Below are 26122 nucleotides of genomic sequence, written 5' to 3'. Positions count from 1 at the left end.
GGAAGTGGGAGGAAGCTACCCCAATTAGTATGCACTACACAGCCTTCTGCAAAATGAATATAAAACACTTGTGCTTTCTTTTTGTGTGAGAGAAAGAAGGGGGAAAAGAGAGGGAGGGAGGAAGGTTACAAGAAAGCAATATTCTGCAGGAGCAGGAGTGCCTGCTGCTTCCATGGCAACAGGCTGGGGGTGGGGAAAGCCATCAGCTGGCCCCTGGTTCTGGAGTGAGCAGGCCATCGGTGGAGGGAAAGGGTTGGGGGCCACTGGGTGTGGAAAACCTCTGACGAAGCAACTCTGGGGGCAAGACCTCAGGGGCAGGAGGAGGGTGCTTTGTGCCCAACACAGCTTGGCCAGTAAAGACCAGAAAGCCAGAGGATTCCTGAGAACGCCCTGCTTTTTGGAGGTGACTTTACACAGCAGGGTTTCACCAGCACAGGGCCTGTTTCTTTGGGAGGGCATCAGGATCTAGAGGGGCCACACAGGCTGTATGCCCCACTCTATTCTTGTGGCCAAGGACAATTTCTCCAGGAGGCTAGGTGTACCCTCCCTTTTACTGGACCACCACCCCACGCCACAGACAGCCCTGGAAAACCACTCACACCTGGCAGCTCCTGGGCATCCTGGGAGAAGCTGGAGACCAGCCAGCTCTGCGGTGCCAAGTCACTAGGCCGGGAGGCTCATCCTCACCTACCAACCTCCTGAGCATAAGTTGTAGGGAGGCACTCGGCAGATGCGGAATAAGTGTTGCTGAGTGGCAGCAGTAGGCAGGAAGTGGAGATAAATGGCCGTGAATGACCATGGCTGAGAGTGATGGCTGGAGGGGCCTCCACTTCACTCCTCCCTCTTATCTTTAAGGAACTTTTGCCCAAGGTTTTGACCATTGGTTAGCTGATCAGGTCCTCGACGTCAATCGGCTCGGCCTTCCAGCCTCACGAGGAGGGGAGCCTCCTCATGCTGACAGGAAATGGACAGACACCCCCAAGCTGGGGCCCCAGTGGTCCCGGCCAGGAGGGAGCTGCAAGTCTGTTTCTAGGGGATGCATGTGGTGCTGGCAGGAGGGGTGAATTCAGGCTAACGGCCCAGGAGGCCAAGGTCTGGCCAGTGCAGGCCACTGCCTAGGGCCATCCGATGCCTCTGCCTGGAGCAGCAGGGCGCAGAGCTGTGGCCTTGGCTGAGACCCAGGTCAGGTTGTGCCGCTCTTTATTCTTATGACATGGAGCTGACCTTAAGTGCGGGTACACTGACGACGGGCATCCACAGGACCCTTGGCCCTCTGCTTGTCCTTCCTTCCTACGGGGTTACAGTGTGGCAAGCCAGCCCTCTCAGTTCCTGACCACATGCAGAGTGGCCCCTGCAGGGCCCAAGTGAAGCCACAGGGGCTTGCACAGGCCCCAGAACAGTCAGGCCCAGGGACCTCCACCTGGACACAGGAGGCGCAACTGGCCTACCCGCCCAGGAGAGTGGGTGGTGTTCTGAGAAAAATGCTGGTCTACACTGGATCACACCCGCTTCCCGTGCCCAGCGTGTCCTTCTGCAACAAGGGAGGAAAGGCCAGTCAGAAAGAAGAGCACTTAGATTTGGGGGTGGGGAGAGACGGACTGCTGAGGCTTAGACCTATTTTTTTTTCCCACTGAGGAAAAAAATATCCTGATTAAAAACCTTTTATGCCTTGATAAAACAAAACAATTAACAACAACAAAAAAATGGATTATATCTCAGTCTGTGTTGTCTGACTTTGAACGCAAGCCCTTAGGGATCAGGACTGCTTTCTCTTCTTTTTTTAAAGAAAGCTTTGAAAATTCTTTCCTAAGTGCCTAGTACTGTGCCAAAGATGCACAAGGCCAGCACCTGATGTTTATTGTTAAAATTCCCCTCATTAACAGTGATGCACAGTCCCCCTAGCAGCAACTCTGCAGGTAAAGGAGAACATAAAGGCCAGCCTGGCTGGGGTGAGACAACTGGGAGACCAGATACCCACCCCCAGGGCCTCCTTCCTGCTGACTCAAGCCACTGCTCATTTGCATCATCCCAGGCCCCTGACCAGAGGGAGCACTCTCAGGGCAACAAATTCTCCCCTTGAGCTGGGCAGGGCCCGGCAGTATGAGGGCTGTGTACGCACACTGTTATAGCTCAGTTACCAGGCGAGGGGCTGAGGGCTGGCTGTCTCCAGGGCACCAGTCCATGGCAACAGAGACAGATTACCCAATAAGCAAGATATGCTCAGGCTTAACTGTGCTTACTTACTGATCTGTGGTGCACAAATGTGAAACTGTTTGCCACAGATTAGTAAGTAAGCGCAATTAAACCCATGTGTACCTTGCTTACTGCAAACTGGTGCATACTGTGCTTACTGGTTAATCCACACTGCATGGCAACTGGAGAGAGCTGCACAGGCTGGCCACTTCACACTCTCCCTCCAGTTGAGCCTCCTATCAGCTCCCTAGCAGGGGAGGGCCCAGGAGAGGGGGCCAGAATGGGATGGGATGGGATGAACTCACCATCCCTGACCTCCTGTTTGTAGGATGCTTCTGAGTACCTACTATGTGCCAGACCCAGCCTCTGTCCTCTGGAGCTCACATTAGGGGGCCATAATGACACAGAGGGGAACTAGGCCAGTCCTGAAATGCAGAGGGTGGGGGTGGAGAGCCAACAAATAAGGCTTTCTAAGCTGAGACCTTGACTGAGGTACTTAATCTCCCTGAGCCTCTGTTTGCTCTCATGTAAAATGGGGAAAACAACAGAGCCTCCTCTCAAGAGGTCATTATGAAGATGAAAGATCATGCAAATGTGATGCCCAGCATGGGTCTGCCACAGAGCAAGCGAGCCTGAAGTGGGAGCTCCTGTTAGAGTGGGGACGGTCCCAGGCCTCAGCCCCCTGGGCTCATCAACACTCCTGCCAGGCCCGGGGCCTTGTGCACTACCAGCAGGAAGCTGCCTGAGACATGCAGCTGATTTAGCTCTGGCCATCTCCAGAAGGAGGAAAAACAGCACAAGGCTTGGTAAGAGCACTGGGCAGGGTGCGGGTTGAGAACAGTGGCCCTGGCCTGGCCCCCACCCTGAGGGCCATGAGGGCGCTTGCTGGTTGAGAGCCTGGGGCACAGCAAGTAGTTTCGTACACTGGTTCGCATCATGGTTCTCAACTGGAGGTGTGCATCAAAACTGCCGTGGGAGCTTGATAAAAATACTGGCCCCCAGGCCCCTCTTGAGACTACAATTCAGGAAGTCTGGGGTGAGGCCCAACAGCTGTATTTTAAAAAGCTCCAGAGGATTCTGATTGTAGTTCTCACTGGGATCGCTCCACCATGGCTCCACCTCAGGCCCCTCTATGTGAGATCACTTCCTGGGTACTCAAGTCAGTCTGTTGTGGGAGACCCTGCAGGCAGTTCCACCCTGGAGCTCGGCCCTTGGAAAGCCCCCGACCCCTGTTCCTGACAGGCTCCCCTTCGTGCAATTCCTCCTGCTGCAGATGGGCCCTACTTTGGGAAAGTTAGCCTCGATTTCTTTCACCATTCTCAGTGCCAACCTCTGCCTTCATGGGGTGCCTAGGGGATCAGGCAGCAGGGCCCCTCACCCCCACCTGCTTAATCAACCAGTGACTGTGCCCAGCTTTGGGTCCTCATGTGCCCATCTCCCCCAGGCAAGGAATCTAAACAGATAGACAGTAAAAACCTCCCAGTACACAACCTGTCTTCCCAGAGTGGAACACCGCCAGGCCACAGCGGCTCTCACGGATCTGCCCTTTGCTCTGGGGGGCTGATGGGGACACTGAAGCACAAAGTGCAGAAATATGGAAGGAGGAGGCGAGCAGAGGCCCTCTCACCAGGCAGTCCTGGGACTGGTACCCTGCCCGTGCCCCTCCTTCTCCCTGGCAAGAAGACCATAGTCCCCCCAGGACCCTCGTGGTGACTGAGGGCCCTGTGCTGGGCTGTGGGAGTGCGGCGGCCAAGGAGGTTGGGCCTGGGGGTCCGGCTGTCCCCAGGAAGAAGGCCTGGGGATTGTGACTGCAGTCCAGCTCCTTTTGCTTGCTGGCCAGTGGCTGTTCTTCCTCTTCTTCCTGCCCTCCTCACTTTCTCTCAGAAGCCCCCAGAGGAAGCTGCAAGGGGAGCTGAGAAAGGGCAACTGTCCCTGGCAAGGCCCCCAGAGGAGGAGGAACGTGACAGGAAGAGGGTCCGTGTGTTCCTGACTCTGGGATCAGGCTGCCTGGGCTGGGCCGGCTCATCTTTTCATGTGGAGGGCTCCTGGCAAGAAGAATCACGTTCCAGCACAGACACCTGGCCCCTCAGTTCTTGGGGCTGAGATTTCACCTTATCACTTCATCTGATTTAAGAAAAATCTGCAGAACTGAGGCAGGTGGTAGTGTTTTGTTTGTTTTGGAGAGTAGACGGAATGAAAATTGGAGCGAAATAAAAACGGAGGCAAGGATATGAGGAGAAAAACAAGCCCCATTCTTAGGGAAGACTGTCCACTTTTGAGCAAGCAGCATTAGTATTCCAGGGAGAGAAGTCGGGACCACACAGATTCAAAGCTGGATGGGACCTGGGACAATCTGGTCCAGCCCAGCATTCAGAGGACAGCCTGAGGTGCAGGGACATCCTGTGACCTGCCTGGGGTCCCACAGAGGCTGGGGTGATGGCTCCTGCTTCCCACTTTCCACCTTGTGCTCCCGGCCTGGCCCCAGCTCTTCTTGTAGGCGAGGATGGAGAGACTTCTAGAAATGAGGCCCTAGAGGGGAGTCAGGCAGGCCAGTGAGCAGCCCACAGGGCCTGGGAAGGTGCAGAAACGACACAGAGAGAAGACCTTTCCTTAGAGCTGGTACCCTGAATTCAGATTTCTAGCCTACTGGACTGTGAGAGAATAAATTTCTCTTTGTTAAAGCCATCCACTTGTGGTATTTCTGTTAAAGCAGCACTAGATAACTAAGACACCCACTTAGCAGCAAGCTGGGATGCTGAGTGTAGTTTTAGGTGCTCTGGAATCAGACAGCCCTGACTTCCACTTCTGGCTCCTGGCAGTGTGACCTTCAGCAAGGTACTCTCCTCCTCACGCCTGAGTTCCCTCACACATGAGATGGAGGACAGTGGAGCTACTCCGGGTCTGCGTGCAGATTCATCACGACAGCAGACGCAGAGCCCTCTGGCACAGCAGATGCTCCCTAAGTGCCGGCTTCTGTCCTGCTCCCAGTCTCCTCCCATAGATGAAGGCGGTAAAACACATGCTTTACACACATGTAGCACCCCCACTTCATTCTGGGGCAGCCCCTGAGGGATGACTCACCCAGGGACGGGAAAGAATCACTTGGGAGCCACATGGGTGGGAGGAGGAGCTCAGAGCCACCTAACCATTCCTCACAGCACAGCTCTTGGGTGTGGGGCCTCCCTCTCTCTGAGTGGGACCCCTTGAGGAAGTCCCTGCTGTCACTCACAAAATCCCTTTACAGCAGGGAGGTGAGCCCCCGTCCAGCTGGCTGACCTGCCAGACCACAGTGCAAGGGTTCCTGGAGGAAGGAAAAGACGGGGATTTTCTCTTCAAAGTTACTCTAAAGCTAGGGGAGAAGAAAGAGAAGGAAGTGGGGAGGGGGTGGTGAGGTTCCTCCTCGGTTGAGAATCTCTGCTCTAAAGAGTTAAGGATGCCTCAGCTTCTGAGACGTTGAGAAGACTCTGGGGAGGACGGCTCTGAAGACCCCACCAGAGTAAACAATTTGTACTGATGATCCCTTTCGGATCTCAATGAATCTAAAGGTTCTTCTACTCTGAGTGAGAGGATGTGGCAGAGAGCAGCCCCCATGCAGGTCTTTGCAGGTGATGCCACATCTCCTCCTCTCCCCGGACCCAGGCAGCTGGCTGGGAGACCTTCCACCCTGCAGAATAAGGGAGGCAAGGCTGAATAGCAGCCCAGTGGACAAGGAGGTGCTGATGGGTAAGGCTGGTGCTGAGTGCAGCCTGGCTCCCTGCTCTGGGCCAGGGGCCCAAGTCAGAGTTGGCAGCTCTGACTCTGGGGTACCGGGAGGCTGGATGAGAAAGGGAGAAAAGTACAGACGGGGCTCTGGTCCTACTACCATCTTTGTTCTCCGCTTGGTTTTTCTGTGACTGGGAGACTGAACAGGAGTCCCTCTGACGCCCCTGCCTACGCTGACCATCTGCAGGGGGTCTGTGTGGCCCTTAAGGCCTCTAAAGACAGGCAAGAAAACAGAGAGGATGGAGGCCAGTTCTGTCCCAGCTTCTGTCCCAGCTTCTGCTGCTGCAACTGAGGCAGGAAGGACTTAGAGCAGACATGGGGACACACTTAAGCGGCACAGCCAGGACTCGACTCCTGGATTATCTAACACCAAAGCCTGTGTTCTGAACCACCAAACCACACTGCCACCTGGGGAACAAATAGTACTGGGAAAGGGATGCCATTCAAAACCACAACAAAATCACAAAATAACCTAACTTAATAATAAACTAAGACCTACAAATAAAGACTCTAAAGCATTCCTGAGGGATAGCCAGCTGACTCCTATAAGTGGGGACGAGCCCTACCCTGGATGGGAGAGTTCAACACAGTAAAAAGATCAATTTTTCCTACATTAATTTGCAACCAAAGACACAGCAGCCACTTTCACGGGGGTGTTACTAAAGGCCAGGGTCTGTGCTGGCACTTATGCTTTGTCTCTCCAACAATAAGCTATGAGGTAAGTATAGATACCAGCAGTCCCATTTTGCTGGTTCACATAGGCTGGATTCTATGCCCAAGTCCCTGCTGTGAAGGATTAGAGCTGGGATTCAAACCCAGCTCTGGCAGCCAGCTGTCCATCTAGGTTTCTTCCAGAACCAAGATCATCCTGAAAATTTTAAATGTGGGTTGGGAGGCGATTGTGCCTGGGAGTAGGGGATCACCATGAGGTTTCTCCCAGGCCAGCAGCACCATTAGGAACATGGAGACACCCCCCTCCCCTCAGTGCTCACAGCCAGGAACACAGCCACACTCACGGAGAGAGCTTACCAAGGTCACATGGCAGCTGCCAGGTTCACGAGGCAGCCCACAAAGGGCACCGCCTGGGTGGTGGGAAAGCAGTCTCACCTCCCAACCCAGGTCTTGAAGGACAGCCCTCAGCACACTCCCTGCACATCATGCCACTCAAATCAGGGTCACATTTTCATGTAAAAACAAGTCGTTGGACCTCTAGCTAATGGGAGGATTTCTACTCTGTGCCAAGAATACTAATTTGACACCTGCAAATTTTCTTAAACAAAAGGGATTTTCAGATGAAGTCTACAAGGAGCAGGCAGCACCAAGGAAACAGCCACTTATCCTGAACAACGGAAAAGCAGAAACAATGGAGAATGCCAGAGGGCGTGGATGGCAGAGGAACAGTGGCAGGCAAGACACGCCAGTGAGCCATGTGCCAATGGGACTGCTGAACTCAGAGGTGGGGGGGAGCTTGGTCACCAAGCTCTTGCATCATTAACACCTGGGCACAATCTGTCCCGAAGGCAGTGGCTTTCACCAAGGGTGAGGAGTATGAGAGTTTATCGCCATCTTACTGGGAGAGAAAAACACTTGTGACACACATGACAAAATTTAATGTCCCAAACATAAAGAGCTTCTACAAATCAATAAGAAAAATGGATAGAAATTATGGGGGCAGAAGGGAGAGTTTTTTTCAAAATACACACCTAATTGAGAATCCTTCTCAAGAATTGTGAAACAAAGGCTAGAAAAACCTCATTTAGAAATCTCATGAGGAAATGGGGATGATGCTGTAACGAGCCACAAGCTCCCCACCTCCCCAGCTGGTTCTGACATGGTGGCTGGGACCACACTTGGTAAATCATGGTGCGGTGATTAAGCAATTGAGAGGGTGGGCCTTGGAGTCAAACATTTCTAGCTTTAAGTTTGGGCTCCACCACTTCTTAGTTGTGTGCAAGTTACTTAACTTCCCTAGGCCTTAGTTTTCTGAACTGTAAAACGGGAGTAACAAAAGAATACTTCCCCAGAGTTGTTGTGAGGGTCTGCAGACACCGTAAGTGAAGGGTCCAGCACAGTTCCTAGCTAACTGTAAGGACTTCATAAAAAGACCCAAACCAGTTGCCATCAAGTTGATTCCAACTCATGGTGTCCCCGTGTGTGTTAGAGTAGAACTGCTCCATAGGGTTTTCAATGGCTGTAATTTTATGGAAGGGAGCCCTGGTGGTGCAATGGTTAAAGCTCCACTGTTAACTGAAAGGTCAGTGGTCCAAATCCACCAGCCACTCTGTGGGAGAAAGATGTGGTGGTCTACTTACATAAAGATTACAGCCTTGGGGCAGTTCTACCCTGTCACATAGGGTCACTATGAGTAGAAATCAACTTGACAGCAGTGGGACTCTTATAGTAGTAGATCACCAGGCCTTTCTTCTGTGGCACTGCTCGGTGGATTTGAAATGCCAACCTTCCGGTGAGCAGCCAAGCGCAAACTGTGCCACCCAGGGACTACCTAAGAACTTTGTGCAAGTAAGCTGTTATAAAAAATCATCCAAGACAATGGGATAACCTGTGCCCAAGGCCCCTATGCTGGATGCCAGGTTAGTGAAGGAGGCTCCCCATGAACCCCTCAAACAAGAAAGGAGCCTCTCCCCACCAGGCTGGGTGTGGTTCTGCTTGACTGAATAGACAAACAGACTTGAGCCCCAGGGAGCCTAATTTGAGATCAGCTCTAACTGCCCAGAGACTGCACACTCTGAACATAGCAGATATGGAAGGAACATCCTAGAAAGCTCTAGGAGACTTTTCCTGGTTCATGGCTATAACTCATTGCTGAGTCGCAGTAGGCCCTAAAGGTCACCAAAGAGATTGGGCAGGTGACACTTAGGAATGTGATTCTGGGGAAGAATCAGGACTCACCCCCATGAGCAAAGTTCCTAAGTCCCTTCCCTGGAGGTGGGAAAGCAGGGGCTCTTCACTCTTCTCACAGCTCCCCTCAACATGTTCCCAAAGCGGCTTCAATTCTCTCCCTGGCAGAGGCCCATGAGATGCACCCAATGACCTGACAACATGTGCCACTTCAGCAAATTGAGTTTCCCAGCCATAACCTGAACAGAGCTGCTCAGTGGCCTGCATCTCCTGCTCCTTTTAAGTGCACAGGCACACCAAAACCAATTTCCAGCAAAGGAAGCTGGATGCGATTAAACAACTCAATTTAAAGGACTGAAAACTCAGCGGCTTCCAGTGAAGTCCTTGGGAAGGAACCAATCAGCTGAGTTCTTCTCTTCCTTTTCGTATTGAAATGAGGGCTGTGACTGAGCAATGAGTCATGGGCAGAAGTGGGCCACATCCACCTGGGCCTGGCACTATGGGGGAGGGAGGTGTGGGAAGAGAAAAGGAGGGAGGGTGTGTGTGTAAGGGAAGGCAAGGAGAGAATGGGCAGGCAGGAAGGGTTAAGGGCACATTCACAGACTGTCTTGGATTTTTTCTGGAAATGCAGAATCTCTACTTAGAGGATCTAGAGGCTAACTCCTATCTGTCTGTTTCTGAATCTACTCTGTCCAGCTCACGTTCAGGAAAACAAACTCAGGCTGCAAGGCAGCTGCCTGGGAACCCCACACAAGCCTGTACCAGCCCAAGGAAGACCAAGGCATAGGACATGGTAAGCAACATCCCTCTCCTTTTCCCCCCACGTCCTGGCCCTGTCCACTTTCATGCTTGTACTGGCCAGTGTGGGCAGGTCTGCAGATCCATGTGCCCATTGCCTCGACCCAGCAGAGGGTGAGCACGGGGCAGGTTGAGGCTCAGATCCTCAGCATCTAACTCACAGCCTGAGGAACCAGTACAGACGGAGGAAACGCCCAGTTGTAAATCCTGTCCACTTGGCTGGGAGGCGGGGGAGTCCCAACAAAGAACCACCCTACCCTAACTCCACAGAAAGAAATGCTGGTGAGCATGGTGTCTAGCTAGCAGCCCTCTGCCAGACAACAGAAGGACCCAGGGCCTAGGCTCTGCCTCCTGGGCCAGCCTCCCCATTCTGGTCCTCTCAGAGTGGCTATTCCTGCTGCCTGGGGTCTGGGGAAGCCTCTCCCTTTTGCACCAGCAGCTCTTGGTGCAAAAGTTTAAGGGTCTAATTTCAAACAAGTGGTCAAAACGGAGTCCAGTTCAATTGAATAAAACAACTGACGCTCACGGAGGGCTCGCCATGTGCCCAGCATGGCGTTTAGCAATTTTCCACGGGTCACTCATTCTCGCAGCTTGATGTACTGCTGTCAGCCCGGTGGACAGGTAGAGGGCAATCTACGGTGCAGAGAAGTTACCTGCTCAAGTTCTAGCAGGTGCTCAGCCACACTTTGGACTCAGCAGCCTCACGTGGAGGCCTGTGCTCTCAGCCACCATTCTTCACTGCCTTCCAGTGAAGACACAAAGTCCATGGACAGTCCTGGTGCAGGCTGCTTTCTCACCAAGGCCTGTCCCAGGGCCCTTTTCAGAAGGGGCTACAGAGCAAGAGTCCTCACTCCCAAAGCCAAGAGTTTTAAACACAGCTTTTCCTCTAGAAAAGATGCTCCTTACCAGGTCTGAAGAACAGGGCAAATGTTCTGGTGCTGCTTCAAGAGAACAACAAGCCCCTCTGAGCTCCAAGATCCCACCAGTCATTGAAAAGGAGGGAGGCTGAGCAGCCAGTGCAATGCAAAGAAAGCAGGGGGCGGTGCCCTACCTCATCAGATTCGTCCGATAACGTCTGCAGCAGGATGGGGAAGAGGCTGTCTGTGTGCCGGAACATCTGGAGGCAGAGAAGTGGGCCACCTGTGAGCTCTACCCTCACCCAGGACTAGCTCAGCATGGACAGTATACCCTCATCTGCACAGTCCACCTCCCTCCCCCTGACATCAAGTGGTCCTCACAGTATCAGTCACTCGTCTGCTCCAGGTCTTCTCTAGAACTGCAATGACCCAAACCCCACCTAAGCACGCGGCAGGCCGTCTAAACCCAGGTGACCTGGAGGAGCATCAGGGCTGGGAGGAACTCACTGGGTAGATGGGTGGGGGCTCACCTTCCGGGGAGTCTTGATGTAGAGGTGGTAGAGCCACTTCAGGACGGCGATCCGGGTCATCATCCCGATGACCATGTCACTAAGGTGGCAGTTCAGGACCTGCACAATCCCGTCGAGATGCAGAGTCACTGGGGCCCTTTCAGCGCTGTGGGCAAGTCCAGGAAGGAGAAGTGAGTTAAAGCCCACCGTGCCCCTCTTCCACCAAGCCACCGAACCCTCCCAGACCCCAAATACTTAAACCACACACCTTCCCCGACTACCTGGAGACCGGTGACGGGTGAGCAGACTGCACATTCCCCTGCATGTCTCAGGGACACACCTTGCACCAGCCCAGCCCAGGGGTTCAAAGAGGGGGCTGGCTCCCCCACCATCACATTTCTCCTCCCATTCCAAGGAGCTTAGAGTTTCTTGCTTGGTCGGAGCTATCACCACAGTCTGGGAGGAAAGGGGCCAGTCTGCTAGGCTCCCAACAACTTCCCTTTTTCTCCCCCAGCACTAGCCTGGCTTGGACAGGAGAAAACCTCTCCAAAGTCATCGAACTGGTCCCCACCAGGCCTCAAGGCCTAAACACCGTTTAAGCAACCTCAGGGAATCTAATTCCAGACCCTGTTTTGAACAGGGAGTCCTTGGGTAGTGCAAACAGTTAACGTGTTGAGCTGCTAACTGTAAGTCCACCTACAGGTGGTTTGGAAGAAAGGCCTGGTGATCTACTTCTGAAAAATCAGCCATTGAAAACCCGATACAGCACAGTTCTACTCTGGCACACAGGGCGTCACCATAGGTTGAAGTCAACTCCACGGCAACTGTGTACTGATAAAGCAAAAATCCCATGCCCACAAAGTACAGGGGAAGGGTTTGATAACACCCCGTAACCTCCAACAGGGCCCTTCACTAGGCAACTGAAGAACATTTTCTGAGTGAGGGCTGGGCTCGTGACTTTCCACCTCTGAGAACTCCAGAGCACTTGGTAGTTTTTGGCCTGGTACAGGCACCTTGATAGTTGCATTTGAGATTGTGACACTCCTCTGAGTTGAGGAAGAGACAGCAAAGCCTCTGACTGACAGCAAAGCTGAGATTGTTCAAAATGTGCTTTTGCTCCAGTGGCGGCACAGGCCCTAGGCTTCTCGGGACTGAACCCTGCTGCTCTTCAGTCAGAAAAAAGTCCTGCGGAACTGCCCAGGGAAGGTTTGGTGCCGCCAGGAAACTGTAACTTAGCAGTCTGTTTGTAGGTAGAGGCTGGGGTCTTCAGGGGTGGGGAAAGGGTGGGCAGAAAGCCTCAGGATGTCAGGGGAGACTCCCTTCCTCCCAACGCATTTTATTGTATCTGCCTAACGCTGACGAGACAGTGCAGACTAGGAGATGTTTTCCCTGCAGACCCACCCGGCGGTTCTTGCTCGCCCATAAAAACAGTCTTTCGTGGTATTTCCAGGCTGCTCAATTATTCATTTGCATCAGGAACTCGGTGGCTGCGCGCTCCTAATTCGCCTGCAGCCCCTCTGAAGCTCATTTGATGTGAATTCCTAAAGGGCACGATTCTGAGCTCTCTAATTGCCCGACAGAATTGCTATTTAATATGGTCTGATGAGCCCCATGGTGCCCGTTTCAGGGGTGAGAGTGGGCACTTCTATTCCCCCGGTGGCCAGAAAACCTGGGCGTGTGAGCAATAGCCCAGCAGAGCTGAGCCTCTGCACGGGGCTGCTACGGAGCCTCCCCCACACAGAGCACAACAGCACTGAGTCACATGGCAGTAAGTTCCTCGTGCCGTTTAAGGTTATCAAAACATCTATATTCTTTGGTCGCCTCGGACAGATGGGCAAACTAAAGCACAGACATTATAACCAAGGTGGCACACATGGGCTCTCGGTCACTCTCTCTCTAGAGCTCACTGTCCAACAGAAATATCACGCAAACCTCGTGTGCAATTTTTAAATTTTCCTGTAGCCACATTAAAAAGTAAAAAGAAACAGGTGAAATTAATTCTAATAACATTTTAGTTAGCCCAATACATCCACATTTTCAACACGTAATCAATACAAAATTATTAATGAGGTAGTTTATACTTCTTGTGTATACCAAGTGTTCAAAACCCAGTGTGTATTTCACACTTACAGCACATCTCAGTTTGGACCCGCCCCACTCAAGTGTGCAGTGGCCAGCGCAGCTCTAGAGCGTCAGGCCAGCATCAACCCAGGGCTTCCTCAACATTCTCTTTTTCATCTCTGACATTTCCTAGATGGCCAGGATTTACTGTCTTATCTCAAGTTCCTCTCTGTCTCTGGTTTCCTGCCGGCTCCTTGCAGTGTGTTCTGTTACAGGCCTTCTCCTTGGGCCAGCAGGATCCTATGGCTGGATAAGCTGGATCTTGGTGGTAGAGAGACACCTCCCACAGCGCAAGGCCTTGCACAGAGCAGATCACAAGGCAGGTGGGGGGTATATGGAGCAGCACCCCCGCCCCAATCTTCCTGCTCTTTCCTGGGGGGTGAGTCCCAAGGTCTGCAGTGAGCAGCAGGGTGTCCAGGTGGCCATCTAGGGCCCAGTGCATTACAAGGACCTCTGCCTGGCAGGTCACTGCCATATTCTTAGCTGAAATGACACCCTTGGGAGGAAGGCCTTTTTTTTTTTTTTAACCTACATGGGGGACTCAGGACACACTGGCCTAGCAACGCCCTTGCCTTGGAGCTGCTGGTAGGGAGGAAGGCAGCACCAGACCAGTACCTTCTACCCTACCTGGCAGGTCAGGCCCAGTGGTATGTATGACCCTCGAGGGGGCGGGGGCTCCAATAACAACAATGGTGACCATGGTGCTGAAAATGACAATGAGCAACATTTCTTAGGTAAACACTGTGTGCTGGGTACTGTGCTGAGCTCTTCACCTGTACAGCCTCATTTAATTTCCACAAAAGCGCTCTAGGATAAGTAAAGCTATTATTTCCATTTTGGAGATGATGGAATTGAGGCACAGAGACATTAAGTGACTTATCCAAGGTGACACGGCTAGGACGTGGTGGAGCTGGAAGTTTTGAATCTGAACATCTGACTCCAGAATAAGGGCCTGCCCCACCACACAGCACTCCTCAGAGGGGCAAGCTCAGGAAAATCTATGTACTTCCAACCACCTCCTGCAGAAAGAGGCAGCAGAATGGCAGCCCCTTGAGCAAACCAAGCACTCTCTGGCCAGGTAAGACCTGGCAGCCCCATGTGTTGTTGGAAGAAAGAGGTTAGCATACATGCTATGCAATGCATGTTCTTGTCGAAGGGCCTGGAGAGTCTCCATGTGAGGAGAAGACACCCAGTGGTTTGCTGTTGACCTGTATGGGTTAGGCTCCAAATCAAAGCAGCCCAAAGGGGGCCCAAGAAGGCAGGCTGGATGCCGTCTTGGCAACCTGAGTTCCTCAGCTGATAGCAGTGTTAGATGCTTCTGCAAGCTTAGTGTCTCTATCGAGGGCAGAAAGCAAGGGCCAGCTCCCCTGGGCTGGCTGGAGATAAAGGTCGTGGCAAGCAAGTGCACCACAGGGCACCAGGGATGCTGATCTTGGTGCCTGGGCAAGGGCAGGATCACTGCTCCCACCACCCTTGAGGAGGCAGCTCTCAGGTTCTTAGTGGGGTGGCTGCTGAATGTTAAGGGCTGAGCTGTGCGGTGGGGGTTGAACTCTGGGAGGCTGGCCCTTCTAGAGAGGGCACGCTGCCTGATGTGATCAGCTCTTGAGCCACGGCACCCTCCACTCTGGCTTACCTCACCCAGAGAATGGAAGGGAACTCACTCACAGTTTAAAATACATTTCTGCATTGGTTCTAAAACTCCACTTTTACCAAGCATTGTCTCATAGAGCACTGCTTAACGAAGTGCTACACGTATATGCACTTCCATTTCCAAATGTATGGTGCTGCTGTGGCTATTAAAGTACAGACTGATTGAATAATGCTTCTGATACTACCAAAAAATCTGCTGCCGTTGAGTCCGTTCCGACCCATAGCTACCCTATACGACAGAGCAGAACTGCCCCATAGGGTTTCCAAGGAGCAGCTGATGGATTCGAACTGCCGACCTTTTGGTTAGCAGCCAAATGCTTAACTGCTGTGTCACCAGGGCCCTGATACTACCAATAAACAATCATAAATTCTAGTGGCTCTCTGGGAGACAGCACTTTATTTCTGCAATGAAAAACTTTATTTTATGGTACTCATACGTTCTCTCTCTAATCAAATCAGAACAAAAGTAAATCTAAAAAAGAAATGTTTCCAAATTCAAAGTTGTTTTTTTAAATAAAAGATCATTACTGTTTTTTCAATCAATAGATGCTAAAAGTTGGGAAGCAATGATTTGTAGATCTTTCTGCTTGCCCCACGTATAGGGAGAACTGTACTGAATGTCACCAATGACACAGTGACCCTCTGCCAGAGTGAAAGACTCCTGAGTTAGATGAGTTAGAGAGGTTGAGACACAAAACTTCTGAAACTCTCCAGCTAAGAATAATAAAGGTTAAATGCATGGGACATGGAGTCAGACAGAGCTAGCTTGAATCCCAGATTGGTCAGTAATGAGCTGAGTGACTCTGGGTAAGAAGTCCACCTCTCTGGGCCATTTTACAAATAAGGACAATAACAAGGTTCTTGTAATAACAGCAGCTAAAAGGTGAAAAGTACTTTCTGTGTACCAAGCACTGTTCTATGCTCTTTATATACAGTAATTCGTTAAAGCTCCACACCCCTACGAGGTTGGTTCTATTACTATACCTGGTTTACAGATGAGGAAACGGAGGCAGTGAAGGTGAAGCTCCCTGCCCAAGGCTGCCAGGCCCCACGACTGAGAAGACTCCTGAGTGATGGGGAACTCGCCTGGTGCATGTGAGCACTGTCTGAGAGACGGTGGTGGAGACTATTGTTTCTTAAACCTTTCCTTGGCTGCCAGTCTGCTCTCTCCATGCCAGTTCTTTCTCTTTCCACCCCTTCCCAGGGAGTCCAGTTCTCAATTTCCTGTGTATTTCCCTTGCTCCTGCCAGCAGTGGAGGGTGTAATGCCAGCTGTGGAGAAACCCAGACTCCTCTACCTGGAACCCCACCTCAGGTGTCAACCCAGACTTAGTGATCTTGTCCCCCCTGCTTTTCAGGGGTTCTCCCCTGTGGCTACTGCTAACCTGGGCCATTTGGGGCTCTCCCAGTATCCTGGGCAAGAAGGAAGATGAAGGGAGCGGAAGAGGCTTGTACTCCTGAGTTTAGACAGTTATTCTCCCTCAGTTTTGGCCCAAGTGACAATTTTTTTTTTTTTTTTAAATCTAAGGTACAAAAATGAGCTTCAAGGAGATCCTTGAGACCCTGAAAGAATATTCAGAATACTGTGTGTATGTGCATTTTTCCGGGAACAGGGTCCACAGCTTTTAGCAGGATCTCTAAGGGTCAGTGCCCACTCTCAGGGCCACCATTGCCCGCAGCTGTCTGCCAGGTAGGCATGTCCTTCTGCCCCAGAGGAGCTCCCCAATCCAGCCACAGCCCTGAGGGCGGTGCCTCAGGCAAGCAATGCATTTAGAACATTGCAGGGTGGGTTTTGTTTTTTGGTGACCCTGCAAGATGACATCTTGTCCATGATCAGCCTCCCTCTGGCAGCACCAACCGCACCTCAGTGAAACTGGAGGAAGCAGACACCTCCACCCTGTCTTTCAGCTGCTCCAGTGGGTGGAGGATTCCTTCCTGCCTGTGGGGCCAGCAGCCCACACCCCACAACCCGGGGCCCAGGCACCCTGGCTCTGGTTTCATCTACAAAGGCAGCCCTCCTCAGCACACAGCTAGTGAGACTCAGACTTTGCAGCCGTGATGAGGAAACATCCATTCACTAAGGAAAAGAAAGCACTGGACAATTTTTTTTTTTTTTTTAATTTTAAAAGAGGAGGATCTGGCATTGGCTCCCGAATGATAGGTATAAACCAAAACATTAGTTCCAATCAGGTAGTTTCTGGTGTTAGTACAGGAACGGAGGCCTCCCGCGTCCCCACCCCACCTCGTGCTCTACAAATGTGTGACAGCTAACTGAAAACAAACAAATGAATAAATAACGTTGACTGACTTGCTTGGACAATTTGTGAGAGGTAGGTTCCTGGTGACACAATGGTTAAAGCATTTAGCTGTTAACCAAAAGGTTGGCAGTTCAAAGCCACCAGTAGCTTCATGGAAGAAAAGATCTGGTGCTCTGCTCCTGTAAAGATTACAGACTCGGAAACCCTTTGGGGCAGTTCTACTTTGTCCTATAGGGTCACTATGAGTCGGAACTGACTCACAACAGTGGTACACAACAGATCCCAGAAGTAGTACATATTTATAACTAGGACTTGCAGACTTTGAAAAACATACACAGGATCCTTAAAGATAAATTTAAAAATGTTATCAGAGGAGGAAAAGGACTTTCTGGGGTTGAGTGTACGTTTCTTTTTCCTAAGTGACTGACTCCCCAGGGCCCCAGCTGAGGGTCGTGCTCTGAGGGAAGAAAAGCTCCGTAGGAATACTGCCATCCATTCCAGCCCCACAGATGCCAATTCCACCCGAAGGAAACGTGACATGGGGCAAGCCCAGAGGACTCAGACAGGGGCAGAACTGTGACATCCCTCCTGGGGAATCACATGGCCATGCAGTGAGTCTGAACGGAGCTGGAATGAAGGGGATGGCTTCGCTGTCTGGCCTGCACTGCCCCCACGTGGAAGGCTGCACTACTACAGCTAAACCAGATCGGCAGGAGAGGACTGTCCATCTGCACTCCCTGATCCAATTAATTACTGCCTGCCTCTAGATGGTCCTCAAACAGCCTTCTCCTGGAGCTGGCGTCTTGTCAGCCCATGTTATCCATGACAAGGAAAAGGTGTGAGTGAAGGTATCTGCAAATGCTGCATCGCAGACACCAGGCACCTGTTATATTTTTACAACCTGCATTCACTGACCTCCAATGGCTTCTACTCCCTCCCAAAAGGCTACCTGTCCATCAGAACTTGACAGGCTGGGCTCACTTAGTGTCCTTCAGGCTCCCTCAGCAAGCAGTTCCTGTGGGTACCAGGATGCCCCAGAAGCAGTGGCCCTGAGCAAAGTTTGCCCTGGGTCTTGGCTGCAGTCTCCTGTGCCCAGGAAAGATGTAGGCCACTCATTTTCCACAAACACCTCTGGCTGGAACAAACCACTTACCTGGCTGGAGTGAAGACACTGATGCTGCTACTGAAGCTAGAGTCACAGGAACCATCTGGACCTGCTGGGGAGAGTAAGAGGAACAAGGTGTCACGCTAAAGCTGCTGGGTTCTTTTGGAAGAACAGATCGCTGTCACAGGGACACACTGACTAACCAGTCTCCCACACCTTGCTTGGTTCAGGGCTGTTGAAAAGGAATGTGGCTCCGGAACCCCAAGGACCCAATGCCTACGCATTCCTCAAAGCTTTTGAGATGGCAGCCATACTTTTAAGTTTTTAGGGACAGTGATCTCACATGGGGGGAGGAAAGGGACACCAGTGCTGAACACATTTGGGAAATTTCAGAAGGGATCCTTGGCCCAGGGGCAATGGATGTTAAGAATGACTCTGAGATGCTCAACATCATTAGCCATCAAGGAAATGCAAACCAAAACCACAATGACATACTACTTCACATCCACGATAGCTACAATAAAAAAGATAGACAATAACAAGTGTTGACAAGGATGCAGAAAAACTGGAACCCTCGTACACTGCTGGTGGAAAGTAAAATGGTGCAGCCGCTTTGGAAAACTATGGCAGTTCCTCAAAAGGCTAAATATAGAGTTACCATTTGACCCAGCAATTCCACTCTTAGGTATAAACCCAAGAGAAATGAAAACTTATATCCACACAAAAACTTGTACACAAATGTTCACAGGAGTATTATTCATAATATCCAAAAAGTAGAAACAACTCAAATGTCCATTAACTGACGAACGGATAAACAAAATGTGGCATATCTAAATAACAGAATATTATTAGGCAATACAAAGAAATGAAGGATTGATACCTGCTACAACATGGATGAACCTTGAAAACATTTATGCAAAGAGGCCAGACACAAAAGACCACGTATTATATGACTCCATTTATATGAAACATCTAGAATAGGAAAATCTATAAAGACAGAAAGTAGATTAGTGGTAACCTAGGACTGGGGTGAGGAGAGAATGGGCAGTGACTGCTAATGGGTACATGGTTTCTTTTTGGGGTAATATAAATGTTCTAAAATTGATCGTGGTGATGGTTGCACAACTCTGTGGATATACTAAAATTGAACTGTACGCTTTAAATAGGTGAATTGTATGATATGTGAATATCTCAATAAAGCTGTTAAAAAAATGACTTTGGGTCAATTTGGACCCACCAGCTGCTCTGTGGGAGAAAGATGTGGCAGTCTGCTTCCATAAAAATTATAGCCTTGGAAATCCTATGGGGCAGTTCTACTCTATCCTAAAGGGTTGCTATGAGCCAGAATCAACTTGACTCGACAGCAATGGATTTTGGTTTTCTGGGGCAAGGGCTGTGGCCCTGCACTCTGCCCCCATATGGCCAACTCAGTATTTGTCATTAGTATTTAACTTTGATGGCATGACCTAGGATAGGAAAGGACCAATCTGACACCAACAATTTATTTTTCCCACTTAAGGAATACTTTAAAATTCTAACCTTTTTCTTTTGGCATCTAATTGTTTCCTAAACAGCCAAAGCATTCTGGATCTGGAAGACTCCCAGTGGGACCCTATTCCAACTTCAGGCCCAGTCCAGCTGCTGGCCACAGGAAACAGGGAGCTGGCAGTGTTGGGTGCTCAGGGAGTGTGGGGCTCCGGAATAAATTCCAGACTCCTGATACCAATTGTGTGGTTTAGAGCAGGTCATGTAACCTTTTCTGTTCCCAGTTTTCTTATTTGTACAATGAGATCAATACCATTGGCATGGCCTGATCCAGATTTTATATGTTTCATACATAATTTTTTAAATCTTAAAATAATTTTAGACTTACATAAATATGGCAAAAATAGTACAGAATTCCCTGTATACCCTTCATCCAGCTGCCCCTAATGTTGATATCTCACATAACCATAGTTCAATTATCAAACCAGGAAAGTAACATTGGTGCAATACTATTAACTAAACTATAGACCTGATTTGAATTTCACTACCTTTTCCACCATGTCCTTTTTCTATTCCAGGATTCAATTCAGGACCCCACACTGCACTTAGTGATCATGTCTCCTTAATCTCCTCTGACCTGCGACAGTTCCTCCATCTTTCCTTGGCTTTCACGAACTTGACATTACTGAAGTACTGGTCAGTTACTCTGTAGAATGCCCTTCGGTCTGGCTTTGTCTGATGATTTCTCATGATTAGATTTGGCAAAAATCTTAGAGAAGTACCGTTGTCCCGTTTCAGGGCATCGTATCCAGAGGCATGTGCTGTGTATCTGTCTCATTACTGGGGCAAGGTAGTATCTGCCAGGTTCCTCTGCTGTTAAAGTCACCATTTTCTCTAATTAATACCCATCTTGTGGAATATTTTTTGTTTCTCCTTAAATATCCTCCCACTGATTTTAGCCTCTATGTCTTTGGCTATTCTACCTTTCATTTTGTAAACATGTATGAGATCATAGTATATTCTTCTGCAATGTATTTTCACTTTGTACTGTCTTAGAGCAGTACTGCTCCAGGTGTGGGCCAAACAGTTGCCATCAAGTAAATTCTGACTCATGGTGACTCCATGTGGGTCAGAGCAGAACTGTGCTCCACAGGGTTTTCAATGGCAGATTCTTCTGGAAGTAGTTCACCAGGCCTTTCTTCTGAGGTGCCTTTGGGTGGACTCAAACTTCCAACCTTTCAGTTAGCAGCCAAGTACGTTAACCCTTTGCACCACCCCGGGAGGCCTTTTATTTCCATGTTAAACAGAAGAGCTGCACATTGCTGCTACCTGTCACTTCTAGTCCCAGATGCACTTTGGAGGTTGGGGTACAGCTTCTGACGGGGCAGGAAGAGCTTTAGGAGTGGGCTGTCCTGCTAAGTGCCCAGCCTCCAGCGTCCAGGCTAGAAAAGCATGGAGTCTGCTGGAAGAGGGCCCGGAAAAGGTGAGGAGGAAGTTCTGGGAGTCCTGGGCAGAGGCCCACACACAGGGCAGGCCACTGGGGGAGTCCCTGGCAGGCCAGACTGGAACATCAGCCAGGACTCCACACTCCTGGCAGCCTCCCGGCAGCCTCCCTCGCTCTTTTAGAAACACACACTCACAGATAAAATTTCGTATCAGAAATTTGCTACAAATCAACTCAGATGGTCTCCCAATGTTCACTCTCATGTGCTTCCTTGCTTCCTTACGCATGAGTGCAGGCACTTCTCTAGGCTCCCAGGTAGATACTGCCAAGCTGTCCTTCAGGAAGGCGCTGCCGATCTATACGTGCTTTAAGAACAAAGGAGCAGTTATCTCTCCAAAGCTGCCTCACACGAGATATTGGTAATCTTTTACATGTTTGCCAACTTGATGAGCAAAAATGGGATATTGTTTTACTTTGAAATTCTCTGATTCATGGTCAAGCTAAGCATCTTTGCTGGCTGCTTATATTAATTCCCTCTTCAGAGAACTGCAGTGCAACACATGGTTTGAGCATGGACTCTCGGGCCTCTGCCTGGGTGTGAGCCCTGACTCTGCTACTTACCAGCTGTGTGACCTTGACTTTGCCTCAGTTTTCTCACATGTACAACGGGGATAGTGTCATTATGGGGATAATGACAGCACCTACACCACAGGGCTGTTATGACAATAAATAAGCTGAAATCTGTTAGGTGTTTAAAATGATGCCTGGCACTGTAAGAGCTACACAACCATTTATTATATAAAGGAATCCACTGTCTCTTCATGAACTTGGTACATTTTTCTTCCATTGGGTTGTTTTTTCGTTCTTGATTTATAGGAGTTCTTTTTTTACTTTTTTTGGATACTAATTCTTTCACAGTTAAATACATTGCAAATAACCTCCCAATCTGTGGCTTGTCTTGTAACTTTTAACCTGTTTTCAGTTATATCAAAGTTTTTAACTAAAGTATGGAATATCAGTTTTTTTCTTTATAATTTTTGCTTGTCGGTCTTAGTTAAGAAATTCTTCCTAGTACGTATAAAGTATTCTTGCCAAAAAAAATTTGAACTTGAACCTGATCAAGTAGCTCTTAATAATTTACAAGAAGTACAGGAGACAGAGGACCATGATAAGGACACCATGGGAAACTCTACAGGATAAATGACCCAGTTTCTTAAAAGGTAAACTGCAAGGAATTAAAAAAAAAAAAAAATAAGAGGGAAGGCAACCTACAGATTAAAAGAGACTTCAGAGACATAGCAACCGATCACAATATATGGAGTTGATTTGCTCCTATTTGAATTAAAAAAACAAAACAAACAAAAACACCCTTGAGTCAGTTAGGGAAACATGAATCCTGAATGGATATTTGACAATATTAAGAACTTAATTTTTTTTTCTTTCCTGAGGTGTGATGGTGGTCTTTACAAACACTTTTAATTCTCTTAACTACCTTATGAGGTAGGTATTATTATTATCTCCATTTTACAGATAAAGAAACTGAGCACAGAGAGGTAAATAACTAGCCATAGTTACCCAGCTGGTAAGTGGTGGAGCACAGACAGCGTATTTCCGAATCCTACGATAACACTTCACTATTTGGCCTATCACATTTAGATTTTAATACACTTGAATTTACTTTTATGTGAAGCAGGAATACAATTTTATTCTTATCTATCTGGATAACCAATCATGTCAGCTCCATTTTTAGAACAGGCTAGATCTGCACTGTCCAAAACCGTAGCCACTGGCCACTTGAGACTATTAAGCCCGCGAAATGTGGCTAGTCTGAATTGAGATGTGCTTTGAGTATAAAATATGCAACAGCTTTCAAAGACTTAGTATGGAAAAAAAATGTAAAATATCTCATTAGTAATTTTTAAATTATTGATCACATGTTGACATATGTGATGGCTAATGTTAGGTGTCATCTTGCCTAGGCTATGATTCTCAGTGGTTTGGCAAACCCAACTAACCCAGTGCTGTTGAGAAGAAACCAACTCATAGCAACCCTATAGGGTTTCCAAGACTATAAATCTTTACGGAAACAGGGAAACAGACAGCCACATCTTTCTCCTTGCAGTGTGGCTGGTAGGTTTGAACTGTCGATCTTTCAGCTAGCAGCCAAGCACTTTAACCACTGAGCCACCAGGGCTCCTTGTGGTTTGGTAGACACTATGTAATCACCTTCCATTTTGTGATCTGATGTGAGCAGCCAATCGGTTGAATAGGGGTGTCTCCTTGGGGGCGGGACCTGCCTCCAGTATATAAATGGATGTACTGGCAAAGCTCACTCTTTCTCCACCCTGCATTCTTCCTGTCACATGACCTCCAGTTCTTGGGATGTAAGCCTGCAGAAGTCTCTGGCTTGCCACCCGATCTGCAGAATTTGTATTCGCTAGCCTCCACAACCCCATGAGCCAGCAGAAGCCTCCAGCCTGCTGCCTGACCTGCAGATTTTGGGTTCATCAGCCCCTGTAACCACATGACCCAGCAGAGGCCTTCAGCCTGTCATCCACAGATCTGGGATTTGGCAGCCCACACAATTGTGTGAGCCATTTCCTTGAAGTAAATTTCTCTCTCTATATATTTATATACGTTTCACTGGTTTTGCTGCTCTAGAGAACTCAGACTAAGACAACATATAACATTTTGGATACTTTGGGTTAAATAATATATATGACTAAAATTAATTTCACCTGTTTCTTTTTATTTTGTTGAATGCAGCTACTAAAAATATACATGGCTCATGTTCTATTGCTACTGGAGGGTGCTGGTCTGGATCTCCCCTCGAGATGAGGAGATAATTCTATATTACCCCAGGTGGGCTCAATGTACACAAAGGTCCATCTGAGAGGGAAAGAGAGACTGCAAGATGCTATGGTTGTTCTGCACAGGAATATAAAAAAAAACAAATGATAATAGCTACTATGTTAATGTGATGAGATCAAGAACGATTCTTTCTCTTCTCTGTTTTCCAAATTACCTGTAATATCATCAGATGATTTGGGAAAATTAAACAATTTTAAAACACAGAGAAACGGACATATTCTGTGAGGTTGGGTCTCCCTGCTTGCGCAGCTCCTGCAGTCACTGTTAGATCTTAGCATGCTAAGATGTTTGAAGGAAGTCAACTTTCAACAGAAGAAACAAATCCAACAAGTTAAACCTCCAAAATGGATCCCTCAGGGCCCTGTACCTCCTGTCCGAGGCCTCGTTGGACACAGGACAAGTTGTAAGCATCTTATCATGGCATAGGACCCTTGTAAGATCAGTCCAACATATATTGAACAGATAGTGACACCACATGTCCCTGGCTCTTTCTCTCTCTATGCTCTTAGATGACTATTTCTTATCTTTTCCTCCTCCTCCTCCCCATGCTCACTCTCAGCTGATGACCCTGCTTTCTCCTAATATGGACACAGCCAGAAGAGAATTCCACTAGCTCTCAGCACAGGTGTCACCTGCCTGCCATTGTGCCCTTCCACATGGTGCTCCTTTCTAAGGCCAACCCTCCACCACTGCATTAGCCCCACTCCCCTTCTCAGGGGCATTGCTCCAGAAGTTCTCCCTGGTTTCTCCTACATCATTAAGTTTTCCCTCCACTAGATCTTTCCCATTAGCATACAAACCTGCTGTGGTCAGCTGAATAATGTCTCCCAAAGAAGCCCACATCCTAATCCCTGAAAGCTGTGAACCTGCCTTACAAAACAAAAGGGATTTTGTAGATGTGATTAAGTTAAGGATCTTGAGATGAGAAGATAATCCTGGATTATTCAGTGGGTCCAATGTAATTATAAGAGTCCTTATAAGAGGGAGACAAGGAGAGGCTGGAAGATGCTGCAGAGTTGTTTTCGAAGATGGAGGAAGAGGCCATGAGCCAAGGAATGCAGGAGGCCTCTAGAAGCTATAAAAAGCAAGGAAATGGAGACTTTTACTCTGCTCAGGAGAGAATCACTCTACAGCCAGGAACGTTCAGGCACCTTGGCTCCTGATTTTACTGCCCCATAACAAGCATTTTAGCAGATGAAAAGCTCCCTTTATAGTAGTTCCCAGAGATGGCTGTGTGACCTTGGCTAGTTATTTAATTTCTCTCATTAAGAGCTTCCATAGGGAGTGCAGCCCTGTCAGCTCATTTTGGATTTCTGACCTCCACAAATCTAAGAAAATAAATTTGTGTTGTTTTAAGCCACAAGTTTGTTATGGCAGCAACAGGCAACTAATCACCTGCTTAAATTTCTCCAGTTATAAAAAGAAAAATCTCTCTTGACCTTATCGTATCTGTCAGCTATCACCCTATTTCAGTTTATAGGTAAACACCTCAAAAGGATCTCACCCTTCCACATGTCCACCTCCCCTTCTCCTGTTCTTGAGTGACCCCATGCTCATCAGGCTTCACCCCTACAGCTCTACCAACACTGCTAGTCTGATCGCTGCTGCCCTCCACAGTGTTAACTCCAGCATTCAGGTCTCAGTCCTCATCTTGTCTATGAGCAGCAGGTGACACAGCCTAGTACTTCATTCTCCTTGACAATTTTCTAGACCTGGTTCTACCTCATGGGCTGCCTCTTGTCAGCTCCTTCTCATCTCCCCAGCTCTAAATGTTAGCATGTCCTGGGGCCAGTCCTTGGCCCTTACCTCTTCTCTATCCACTGTGGCTCCCCGGCATCTCACCCACTCTCATGGCTTCATACTATCTATGTGCTGATGACTCCCAAATTCTTACCTCCAGCCTAGACTTCTTCCCTGAGCACCAGGCTGCCTGCTTGAAGGCTCCATATAGATGCCTGACAGGCATCATCAACTGGTCACATGAGTTTAGCTCTACATTAAACTCTTCGTCTCCTGCCAACCTGCTCCTTCCTTGGGCTTCCACGTCTCAGTAAATGGCAACTCCATCCTTCCAGCATTCTTTCCTTCCACCTCATATCTAACCCATCAGTAATCTTGTTGGTTCTGTCTTCAGAGTATACTCAGAACTGATCCCATCTCACTATTTCCACCAAGTACCACCATCTCCTGCCTGGATTACTGCAATACCTC

The 26122-nt window shown here is 49.0% G+C and overlaps 1 protein-coding gene across 1 annotated transcript in view; it reads right to left on the bottom strand.

Moving 5' to 3' along the window:
* VAC14 (VAC14 component of PIKFYVE complex) overlaps window positions 1–26122 on the bottom strand; it is a 110800-nt gene that overhangs the window by 51737 nt on the left and 32941 nt on the right. Inside the window, exons 10-12 of the mRNA XM_023741891.1 lie at window positions 18160–18223; window positions 11000–11144; window positions 10664–10729 (exon numbers count right to left, since the gene is read on the bottom strand). Coding sequence (XP_023597659.1) covers window positions 10664–10729; window positions 11000–11144; window positions 18160–18223 — 275 coding nt within the window. The remainder of the gene's footprint in view (window positions 1–10663; window positions 10730–10999; window positions 11145–18159; window positions 18224–26122) is intronic.

This window comes from Trichechus manatus, unplaced genomic scaffold (genome assembly GCF_000243295.1).
Source record: "Trichechus manatus latirostris isolate Lorelei unplaced genomic scaffold, TriManLat1.0 scaffold00194, whole genome shotgun sequence".
In the NCBI taxonomy this organism is placed as follows: Eukaryota; Metazoa; Chordata; class Mammalia; order Sirenia; family Trichechidae; genus Trichechus; species Trichechus manatus.
Note: the sequence above shows the minus strand (reverse complement) of the source record. Positions and strands in the feature narration are given on the sequence as shown.